The 12373-nt window shown below is 39.9% G+C and overlaps 1 protein-coding gene across 3 annotated transcripts in view; it reads right to left on the bottom strand.

Annotated features, from left to right (window-relative positions):
- The window catches only part of SLC12A1 (solute carrier family 12 member 1), a 130470-nt gene that overhangs the window by 59441 nt on the left and 58656 nt on the right, over positions 1-12373 (bottom strand). For all 3 annotated transcript variants that reach the window (XM_036735330.1, XM_036735328.1, XM_036735331.1), the window contains exons 15-16: positions 12129-12228; positions 10597-10708 (exon numbers count right to left, since the gene is read on the bottom strand). In XM_036735330.1, coding sequence (XP_036591225.1) covers positions 10597-10708; positions 12129-12228 — 212 coding nt within the window. The remainder of the gene's footprint in view (positions 1-10596; positions 10709-12128; positions 12229-12373) is intronic.

Raw genomic sequence — 12373 nt, forward strand, 5'->3', positions numbered from 1 at the left:
CCACTGGCTCCTTCCCTTTTGCTTGCAGACAGACATATTCAGGTTTTGTGTGTCTTAAAAACAACACAAAACAACCCACTTCCCTTTGCTGCAGATAGCCCCACTTGAGAAATTGTCTCTTCTTTCTCCTCCTCTTAACTGCCAACCTTCTAGAAAGATTGTCTCCATTTATTATATTCTCTTTCTTTTCAGTCTGACTTTGACACTTTACCGAAATTTTTCTTTCCAAACTGATTATAGTTTTCCTGGTTTTCCTGCTACCTCTCTGATTGCTCCTTTTATGTCCCTTTTACAACTCCTTCTATTGACCCCAAAGGTGAACATTCCCTAAAGCTCTGACCATAGCCCTCTTTTCAATTTTGACCAATCAATTAAGTATTTATCAGGCACATAGCAAATGCCAGGAACTGTGCTAGACACCAGGGATAAAAAGATACAAAAAATGAAATAATCCCTGCTCTCACAGAGCTTACTTTCTCTAATCATAGGCACCATGGACATAAATCAGTGGATAGAGGTTTGAGGACTCACTAGAATCCTGGAATCCTTAGAAGGTCCTGAATTTCCTCTTAGTTCTGAGAAAGATTTTGGATTGTTGTCTTTATGCCAGGAGGCAGACTTAGAGGCCTGGGAGACACACTCAGTCTGTGAGAGAGGAGACTTCGAGGAAGCAGTCCTGAGGAGTATGAGGATGAATCAAGCAATGGCAATAGATGACATCCCTGGTATCTCCAGGACCTACACCAAGATGAGAGAGTTGGCACCATAGGGGCAGCAGGGTAAGGAGAGCTGAACTTGCCAGAGAAGGAAGAGACGGAGGTGGTCCTTTGAGCCCGGCAGGCATCTTGGAACAGAGAAGTGAGATTGAAGTTGCTAGTTATGATGGCCTCTTTGAGGACTGAGGGAAGTTCCAAAAGGTCAGCTCTTTCTCAGTTTCTCCTCCCTTTGCCTGACCAGTAGCAGTCACTGTAACATACTCTGCTCACTTCTTTTAATTAAACATTTCCTGTATTCTGATTTTGCCTCAAATATGAATAAGCCAGAGGTTAGCTAGAAATATGCAAATTTTAAATTAGGACAGAGAGCCAAACTTTTCTCTCAGTTTTAGGGATTTTCTTTAACTGGGAGATCTGAATTATTGTTATTGTATTAATAAGCTTTTTGTCTGATATATACTACATCACGTAAAAGAACCACACAGACCAAAGGGCCATTATATTGTCTCTATGCTAAATACGAGCTCACTGGTCTAACAGTGTACAGCTAATTAAATCCCTGCTCTCTAATGTGGGAAAGAAAGAAAGTCAGGGTGGAAACAGGTGAAATCTGGGGGGAAATTAGCTTTGCCCCTTCTGGAAGAGAAGAGGGAACAGAAAGGATCAAATGCCTTCCACAGAGCTACTCACCAGGATCATAAGTATATATATATAAAGAATACATACAAAATAAATGCAAGGTCCTTAGTGAGGGTGTTGGGAGCAACTGGAGTATAAGGACAGGCTTTGTGTAGAAGATGGTTCTTGATCTGCATCTTGAAAGCAGTGAAAGATTATGAGGTGTGGCTGGGGAAGGAGTGCATTCTAGTCATGGGGGCTAGCCCCTGCAAAGTCTTGAAGACATTATTGCTTTCAGAAATAGGAGGAATGAATGATAAAAGCTAGAAAGATAGGTTGGGGCCAGGTGGTGAAGGGCTTTAAAAGTTCAACAGGAGAGTTTATATCTTATCCTAAAAGCAATAGTGAGTTTGTTGAGTAGGGTAGTGACATGGTCAGAGCCGTGCTTAAGGAAAATCACTTTGGCAGCTGCATGGAGGATGGATTGTATTCCGGAAAGACTTGAGGCAGAGAGACCAAATAGAAGACCATTGCAATGGTGACAATATTCACTCTAATGATTTCAATTACCACCTATGTGCAAATGATTCCCAAATCTACATATACAACCCTTGCATTTCCAGCTTTCTGTTGTATATCTCCACCTGGATGTGCATGCCGTCCCACCAGCATAACTCAAACTGAAACAGATAATTGCTTAATGGAATCTTTCCCCTCAAAGTCTGACCTTCCTGACTACTCCATTTCTCTTAAAAGTATCACCATTCCCTTAGTCATACAGGCTGAAACTTCCTATGACCCTCACATCCATTCATGGTGGTTAGTCTACCTCCCAATATCTCTCACATCCATCCCTGTTTCTCTATGCATGCTGCCACTGGTTCAAGCACCAATCCTTTCTCAACCGTGCTATTTCAGAACCTTCTAATCGACTTGCCTGCTTCTAATATTGCCTTCTCCAGTCCATCCTCTATTTGGTTACCAAAATAATCTCCCTGTGGCATAATTTTGATCATGTCATGCCCTGGCTCAACAACCTTCACTGGTTCTCACTTAACCTTTAGGAAAAAATACTATTGATGCCTGGAATTTAAAGCTCTCCACAATCTGACTCCAACCTGTCTTTACAGACTTATTTCATATCACATGCACTCAATGTTCCTGCCAAATTGATATCGTAGGTGGACCCCAAACTTGACATTTCATTGCCCATCTCTTTCCCTTCAAACAGGTTTTCCTACATGACTGGAATGTGTTCCCTCTACCTCTTAAAACCCTCTGGTTTCTTTAAGACTTAGATCCAGCACCAATCCCTATGTGAAGCTTTTCATGATACCTCTGGCTTTTGCCGCTCTCTTCCTTATTCTATCTACCCTGATTCCTTCTCACAATCTAATCTTCAAAGGAGAGACATATTTTTTCCCTTTTGAATCCTCACTAATTTATGTACTGCTTTGCATTAAAAAGATATTTAATAAATATTTATTGAATTGAATTGGAGTATATCTGATGAGGGCTGGTAAAAAATGTATTTGTCTAAAGACTTGAAAATCTTATAGGGGCAGGTTAAGCTGAAAAGTAAGGGAAACCAGGAAAACTGGATATATTTGTCAAGGCAGGTTCCATGGCCTTACAGGTATAATATGTGAAGGAAAACCAGCAGAGAAGAAAGTAGGTAATAATATGCAAGGAAATAGCTAGCAGCAAAAGCCAAGACCTTATATGTCTCTAGTCAATTATACAAAGTATGTATAACAAAGTAATTAGACATTCTAAAGGAGGGGGACAAATTCATTTAGGAATGACTGAGTTGTAGTGGGATAGGACTTAGGACTGGAGGATGTATATGGAAGGGTACAAGGAAAGAGGCTGCTCCTGTGGTTTCAACGATTTAGGGCTGAGATGTCAAAGTATGTCCCTCCCCAAACCCTGACCAGTCACACTCCCAAGTGCCAAGGGAACCAGATTAAAATGTAAATGGGAAATGTTTAATAACTTAAAGTAAAATGTAATAAAACATAGATAATATTACATTTTAAAGCCAAGTCAATATATGACGTGCAGAGATCCTTCCGTACAGCTTCATGGCCTCTCATTTCTATTTGAGTTTGACACCACCGATTTAGGGAACTATTGAATGAAAAAAGCTCCCTCTAACAATGCAAGTCAGCACTTTCCCTACAACTTATAGGCTTAGAGAATTTTGTAGAGCACTGAGAGGTTATCTGAGTTTACCCAGGGTCACGCAGCCAGTTTTTGTCAGAAGTCTTACCAGCTCTGAGGCCCGCTCTCATTCTCCTGAGCCATAGTGCATATCCCATTCAGAAAGAACAGAATAGATAAAAGGGATCATGAAATATTATGCATTAAGAAAATGTTCTAGTGAAGAGACACAGGAACTTCAGTAAGGAAACATGGTGGAGAGTTTTTGGGTGAGGATCAATGGAAGGAAAAATAGTTGTGCTATTGTATACTATTGACCACCTGGATAGAAGGAAATAGACATGAGACTGTAAAAACAGATCACAAGTCTATATTGCAGTATGACACTGTAGCAATGAGGAGATTCAGTTTTCTGGATATCATCGGGAACTCTTTCTTGTCAAAACCAAAACAGACAATAAGTTCTTGCTTTGTCTTAATAATTTCATTTTTTTTAAAAGGTAGAGGGGGCAGTGAAGGAAAGTTTTGTTCCAGATCTCATTCTGATCAATAAAGATGAACTGGTTGCTAAAGCAGAAAGGACCTGGGTAGAACCTGGGTAGAAAAATGAATGGAAAGTTACCATCATAGAATTTGTGGCAGAGATTCAGAAGAAAATAATGTAGTCTGACATGCTTCCTTGATTTGGGAAGAGTAGATTTCTTCTCAGAGAAAGGATAGGTAGGAACCCATAGGCTAAAGCCATAGCAAGATGGCAAGATCAAGGGTATGACCATCTCTGCAGTCGAGGTGGCATAGGTCATGGGAATTGAGCAGACTGAAGAACTGGAACATTTGGGTATTTGACAGATCAATATATGTGATTAAGGAGTTTGGACTTGATTCTTTTGGCCGTGGGGTTAAGTGAAGGTTTTTTGAGCAGGAAAGAGCAGGGGAAGTTGCCCCAAGACAATTGGGAAGGTCTTAAGAATGAACTTCTGAAAACATATAGAAACAGTTCTAATGAGGAATAAAGGGCTAAGCTGCCAAAGATCCAGAAAAAGGATAGGCTAGAAAAATGAGCCAAATCAAATAAGATGAAATTTAATAGAGATAAAAATAAAATCCTTCACTTACATTAAAAAACAAATAAACTTCCAAGGTCCAAAATAGGGGAAAGATAGACCAAGTCTGGGACTTGTCATTCTCAAAATTATCATACTTAGCACGTTGCATTATATTTATTTGCAGCTTTTTTACCTCTGTACTAGAATCTAAGTATCTTGAGGGAAAGTATTATGTTTTGTTTCATCTTTATAGAGGACAGTGTAGGTAGTTAAGGAATGTTTGTTGAAAGTTGATTCTGTTGAGTACTTTAGAAAAATTACTTTGACAGTTTGGTGAAGGACAGATTGGATTGGGGAAGGACTTCAGATGGGGAGACCAATTAGAAGGCTGTTACAATAGTCCAGGAGAAAGGGGATGAGGGCCTGAATTTAGGTGGTGGCTGTGTGAGTAGAGAGAAGTGACCATATGAGATCAAATGAGATCATGTTTGTAAAGTGTTCAGCACAGTGCCTGGAATATAGTAAATGCTTAATAAATGCTTATTCCCTTCCCCTTCTCATATAGGAGAGATGTTGTAGAAATAGATTCCACAAGATTTGGCAACTGACTGGATACATGGGACAAGTGAATGAATGAATGAATGAATAAAAAAGCATTATAAATTAAATGTAAGATGAATCCATGACACATGTCATCAGTCATATCCCTTTTTTGATCTGCTCTGTGTCTTAGCTCTTTGAAGCAGTACAGGACCTGACTGCAAACACATGTACAGTCACCTGGTAAACAAAGACTACATATTGAATTCCTGACTCTTTCCTCAGAGAATTAGAAGCCAAGGATACATGAGGGGAAATGGTCCCAAAACAGAAAACATTGAGGGGAATATAAGTGAACAATACATCACAGCAATCAAGATGGTGTGTCACTCCCTAGATCCTTACTTGGCCATTCACTTCAAGTTTACTGTGTGATGCTTGTTAAACGTCACCAAGGCTTGACTGGTAGGACATCTGTACATCGATGCTGTTTTGCAGCACTGATTCTGCCTAAGTATCTAGATACAGGCAGAGCTGCTGGAGTTCAAATACAATGAGAGGGAAGGGTCACCAGGCTCTAACATCTATGAATTTCCTATGAGACACAGTGAGGCGTAGTGGGCAGACAGCTAGCTTTGGAGTCAGTAAGAGTAGAGTTCAAGTTCCCCATCTCATGGGGATACCTGTTGATGTATCTGATATGTGTTTTCCATGTGTCCCTGAGCAAGTAATTTAACCTCAGTGTCTTTGAAGATAAGTCTAGGAAGCATGGCTAAGGAGGGACTATGAAGATAAGACTAGGAAGTAGATTCTGGAAGCAACTGAATGAACTAGACAGCTGACAACCCAGATTTATCCCAGGTTAGGAGTATAAGGGCTTGGTCTACTACCCAGCCTAGAAAAGCCGGAGTGGGGCTTGCTTTTGGGATAAATACTAAAAGAATGAGTCATCAGAAAAGGAGAGAGCTAAGAAAGACAATCCCAAGCTCCATTTTGACTTTCCTTAAAGACCAAAATCCCCTTTTAAGACTCCTTGTAGCTTTATAACTTTTGCCTTCTGTTAGATGTTTGTAAATCTGTTTTCCAATGGTTAGAAAGCCTATGGAAAGGTTGTGTGCGTATCAGAGGGGCAGCAGTGGTAGAAGATGGAGAAGTTGGGGTCATGGGTTCCTTTTTATATGTAACAGAAGGAACAGAGGTAAAAGAAAGGATTATGATACAAAGGGAGGTCTGGAGTCCCACAGGTGAAAGAAAGTGCTTCTGGGCCAAGTAGCTCAGGACCAAGAAATAGCTTCATAATTTGAGGCCAGCAGGAGGTACGAAAAAGACATTGCATTATGTTATTTGGCAAAACAATAAACGAAGACATTCCAGAGGTTCATAGGTTAGACTTCTAGTCTGTAGCTACAGAAATGGACTTAGGGTGACTAATGTGCTATTGCAGAGAAATCTCAAGTGGCTGTCCCTCTATCGTCACACAATGGGAAAAGAGCTCGTTTTCAGACCCTCTTGAGGAGGTTCAAGGCTTAAGATAGTTAAAAGGTAAGAAAAATAAATGTTCCTTTTTCAGAAACCAGGCAAGTTGAATAGAATTATGTATTTAGTATCCTAAATGAGCTTTAAAATTAGAAAAAATATATATGTAAAGGAAAATTCAGAAAACGAGAATGGAAAAGATGATTTTGTTATATGTGCCTTTTGGATCCCAAAAATCATTGGTCGACCTGTCTCGTTATGTAGTATGTACATATACATATACACATACATACACGAATATGTATATATTTATATTTATATATGTATATATACATATATGAGGTTGCATAGTGTTGTACAGAAATGCTCAAACTTTTTGACCTCAGGACCCCTTTGTACTCTCAAAAATTATTAAGAACCCCTTCCCCAAGAGCTTTTGTTGATGTAGATTATGTCTATCTGTATTAGAAATTAAACTACCTTATTATTATGGAAATAACTGGCTTCAACTCAAGCATGAAAAGAACCTTGGATCTGGAGCCTCAAGACCCGAGTTCTTGTCCCAGCTTTGATACTCACTAGCTGTGTGGTCATGGGTCACTTATATGTAGATTTCTAGTGGTTCCAGAGCATGGAGTACTAGACCTAGAGTCAGGAAGACCTAAATCAAAATCCTCCTTCAGACACTTACTAGCTGTGTGACCTTGGGCAAGTCACTCAGCCTTAGTTTTCTCATCTGTAAAATGGGGATAATGAAAACACCTGACTCCTGGATTGCTGTGAGGATCAAATACAATAATACATATATATGTATTTATATATATATTTATATATATACACGCACACATATATAATGTATTGTAAATGCAGCTATCATTATTACATTATTCATTCTTTCTAACTCTGTTTCCTCATCCCATAATGGAAATAAAAATACTTTGACTATTTATGATTAAAGTGCTTTGTGAAGGATAAAATGCTATCTAAAAGAAAGCTGTTATTCCTATTACACCTTATTTCAAGACTCACAAGCGTTAGGTGGTGGGGAAACACTAATGTTACTGTTGCAAGCTGCCAGCATTTCAACCTTAGAGGCTTCCAGCCCTAGCCCTCCACCGCCATGGCCAGGTGTCAAGGAAGGGGATGCGCCAGCAGCCTGTGGTGTGTCTGACAGTGATCCTTCCCTCCAGCCTCAAGGTATTTGGAAGGCCAGTGAGCCATGGGCCTTACCTTCTTCCCAGTGACTCACATGCCCGTCAGTCATTTGTAGTCAGGCATGTGTAGACAAAGGTTACAACCTCCATGACCTCCCAGGTGACAGGTTGCTCATTAGGTTAACTATTGAGGACCCTAAAAGAACCTAAATTTTGTTATTTCCAAAGGTGGAAGTTGTTGGTTTATATGTGAAGTAGAAATACTCCTAAGGCTGAAAACGATAACTACAGTGTAACACCAGCTCCCTGGGGTGAAAACCAAAATTGTTTTTCTCCTTCTTACATCATTATTACAATTAACATTTATCTCCCCACCCACTGCTTGCACCCAAGGCCAGCCTAGGCCAGTGCTTTAAGAAATCATTTTCTTGTGGTAAAGCTTCTCTCCCTGCCTCCCTATGTTCTTTTGCAAAAAGATGATGAACAGTTAAGCCTGGAGCATAATAATGTTGACAACATCTCCAGTCCCAAGGGCTCCCAGAAAGCAAATGACAAATCATAACAATTGCAGAAAGTGCTTTGAGCCCCCCAAGAGAACAAAAGCACCTGGGATCAGAACTCTTGGGCAATCAACATGGAAACATGATATGGTCCAAGACACATGTTATGCAGACAAGGAACTCTCCCAAAGGTGGTGGTATAGCTGCCAGTCAGATTTCTTGTGATAAAACTGAGTTTTGGAAACAATTGCATCTTTTTTCCTAGCTGTGGTAATGAAGGGGTTAAAACCTACGACCTTATGGGCCCCTTTTTATTCTTCCCAATCTACAACTGTTTTACCCCCCCTTCCCCAATTTATTTCTCCATTTCTAAAGAAAGCAGGGAGTTTCAAACTCAATCTTATTTTCATTGCCCACTAAACTCAATTTTGCCTAAATTGCTAGATAAGGAAAACACACCAAACTGCTTATTTCATCAAAACAGGCCGTTGTCGCATATTGGCAAAAAAATGAAAATCTATTAACCCAGGATGCCAAAGCTGATAACATTAAAGAAAGGTGCTTAAAAAGATTAAAAATGGTTGAAGTCATAGTTTGTCAATTACTTAGCCCATCAGTGCTTTCTAGGCCGCCATCTTTTCTTTTAGGGGATTGATTGAGGTTGTGTCTTCTCTGATGTCAGAGTGTAAACTCCAAGAGGTCAGGAATATGCCTAATTTGCTTTGCATAGCACCTGGAATATTGCTAACTGCAAAAGTAAGCTTGAATTATGCCTTGCTGACTGACTGGCCTCAGGGCCATATCACTTCTCAAGAGCTTGTTTGCTAGAAGGTATAAAAGGTCTCTGGAGGGAGCAATGCCATTCATGTTAGATCCTAGGACCATGTGCCTAAATCCAGAAGGGACCTCAGAGGTCATCTAAGCCCCAACTTCCTCATTTTACAGGTGAGGAAACTGAGGCTGGTGAAAGTTAAGTGACTTGCCCAAGGTCACACAGATAGTAAACATCAGAGGTAGAATTTGAACCCAAGTCCTCTGATACCAGAACAACTGTTCTTTCCACTGTGACATGCTGTTTCCCAATAGGTCTAAGGACGTGGGTATCAATGACTGTTATGATTCCTAGGATAGTGTCAGAAGGATCATTGGATTTGGAGTACGAGAGATAAGAGTTTGAATTCAGGCTTTTTTATGGACTAGGTGTGGGTCTCTAGCCCTTAACCTCTTTGGATCTCAATGTCCTCATCTATAAAGTAGAATGATAATACCTGCTCTACTTACCTTGAGAGATAGTTAAGAGAATCCAGTTGGGTAATTGATATGAAAATGATTCGAAAAAATGAAAAACATGATATAATAGCTCATCATTATAGCTCTCATAAAACATACCCTGCTATGGTTTATAAAGCACTTTGCTAATTTCCTGTACAAATTAATAGTTGGGGCCTTTGATAGAGATGTCTGCGCACATATGGATTATGATAATAATAATAGCTGGCATTTATATAATACTTTAAGGTTTGCAAAGCATTTTACATACATTATCTCAATTGATCCTCACAACAACCCTGAGATAGGTGCTATGATTATCTCCATTTTACAGGTGGGGAAACTAATGCAAAAACATCGGAAAGGATCGAGTATGTTTTGGGCAAGATGAGTGGATTGCTTTATTGTCGTTCCTTCCTATTTCACAGATTGGTGATGATGGTGGTGGTGGTTAAATTTTGTAATCCACTTTCCTTCAGAGGAAAGATACTAATAAATTATGGCATCAGTAACTATTAACAGGCTTCCTGAAGAACACACACGGACCAATTTCGGCCTTTAATGTTTCTATGGGGCCTGGATAAATTTGCTTCATTCCCTGGGTAACCTTAATGTAACTGATTTTTCCAAATATTTAACCTAAATGTGACGTGCTGTCATGGAAGCTCATTATGCTTGCTTCTGTCCTCATCAATTACTCAGAAAAATTGATCCCTATTCTCTCTATTACATCCCTTTGTGCTTCCACTCACAGTTATCCCCCTAAACCCCCAATTTTTTCTTTGAGTTGTACACAGTCAGTTCTCTTACTTTTTATTCTGAGGCCTTAATTTGCAAATATTTATCACTTTTAGTTGGTCTCCCATGAAATCTGAAACACATTTCATCTGCCCATTTAAATTCAGGATCACAGGTACTTGCTGGTCATTGCTCTATGAATCAGAGGAGAGAACTGTCCTGGCTGCTCCTAGCTCTCTTGCTAACAATCCTTCCCCTTCCCTGACAACAACAAAGGGAAGGGCAGGAGGCAACAAGAGTCTTCTATGAACATGACCTTCCATTGGTCCTGGCATCCATTCCTTGAACTCTGCAGTTCTACCCTCAAGGTGCTTACCACATAGACTTCACAGCAGATGCAGAGACCGCTGTTCTTGGTAAATGCATGTGTTATGTCCAGTAGAGCTGGTCTTGTCATGGGTCCACCAGTTAAAACAATACACTGGGGCCTAGAAATGGAAAATAAATGATAAGAACTAGCCATGGGAATGGAATCACATGCATAGAATCACAGCATTTTGGAGTTGGGGAGGTCCTCAACAGTCATTCAGTTCAAACCATATTAAAAAAGAATCCTCACTAATACATACTCCAATGGAAAACCTCTAATGAGAAGGAACCTACCACCTCCCAAGACAGGTGATTCCACATTTGAACCTTCATCGCTGGTAAGACTTTTTTTCTTTTTCTGACATCGTTTAAATTTGCCTCATCACAAGGTCCACCTATTCCTGTTTGTTTTGGGGCCAGATAGAACAAGATGAACTCCTTCCTACTCCACAGGTCGGTCCTTCAAATATATGAAGACAGTTAGTTATCTTGTCTCCTCTTGCCCTGAGTCTTTTCTAGGCTAAACATTCCCAGTTCCTCTAATCTATTCTCATGGACTGAAGGCCTTCATCATTCTACCCCTCCTCTACACTTTCTTCAGATTGTCAATATTCTTCTTAAACTGGGTTCACCTTGAACTGAACAGAATGCTATGGATATGGTCTGATTAGAGCAGAGTACAGAGAGGCTATCACCTCATTATTCCTAGAAACAAAGCCTCTCTTAATACAGCCTGAATTTACATTGGCTTTTTTGGCTGTCACATCACCTTAGTGATTCATAGTTAGCTTGTGGCCCACTAAAATCCCCAGACCTTTTTTTTTAGATGAGCTGCACTCTAACCATGCTTTCCCCCATGCTGTACTTGATTTTTTGAACTCAAGTATAATACTTTACATTTATTCATGTAAACATATAACCAGGACCACAAAGAAGCCAAGGTGACAACTGTAAAACTTATGGCGAAGATTGAAAATGTACTTAATTATATTTTTTGTTAAAATTTTTCATGGGGAGTTGTATTTGGGGAACACTTCTTGGAGTTCTTTGAGCTGCCTTCTGTCCAGACACTTTTGGTTTATAGTGAAGAAACTGGAAGAAAACAATGAAGCAGGGCAAAGTTTTCCTCAACCTCAAGCCTAAATCTGCCTTTCTACATCTTCTGTCCCTTTCGTATCCTTAGTTTTGCCTTCTGGGGACAAGAAGAATGAAAATCAAACCTTCTTCCACACACTATCCCTTCAGATACTTGAAGGCCCATGTCATGCTACTCAAGTTCTCTCAACAGACAGTATGGTCTTCAGTCTTTACCTGCTTCACCTGTGTGTAAGGCTAATCATGCTTGGTGATATAGGAAGCAACAGGAGAGGATGGGCATGACTAAGAAGGGAAGTGGTACCAGACGTAGTATTTTTGTAGGTAGAGATCTGATTTTTTTAGAGTCTGCGCTCAGCTCTTTGTCTGATTTGGCAAGAAAATGTTCTTAAAGAGTACCTGTCTCTAATCCAAAGCATTATGGTGCTTTGTGGTTAACTTTACCTGAAATTTTTCACATGATCTTCTACAGCGGTTAATTCCAGAGCATTGTCTAAAGCACTCACATAGGAAAGAGCTTGAGTAGAGGATCCCCAGTTCACATCTACGGATGAAGAGAGATAATAACAGAACTAGGTTTAATTTTTTTTCTCTGAATTAGGAGAGAGCACTGAACCCGAAGTCAAGAAGATTTGAGTTCAAATCCAGCCGCAAACAATTCTTAGATGTGTGACCCTGGGCAAGTCACT

This window comes from Trichosurus vulpecula, chromosome 8, assembly GCF_011100635.1.
Source record: "Trichosurus vulpecula isolate mTriVul1 chromosome 8, mTriVul1.pri, whole genome shotgun sequence".
Classification (NCBI taxonomy): domain Eukaryota; kingdom Metazoa; phylum Chordata; class Mammalia; order Diprotodontia; family Phalangeridae; genus Trichosurus; species Trichosurus vulpecula.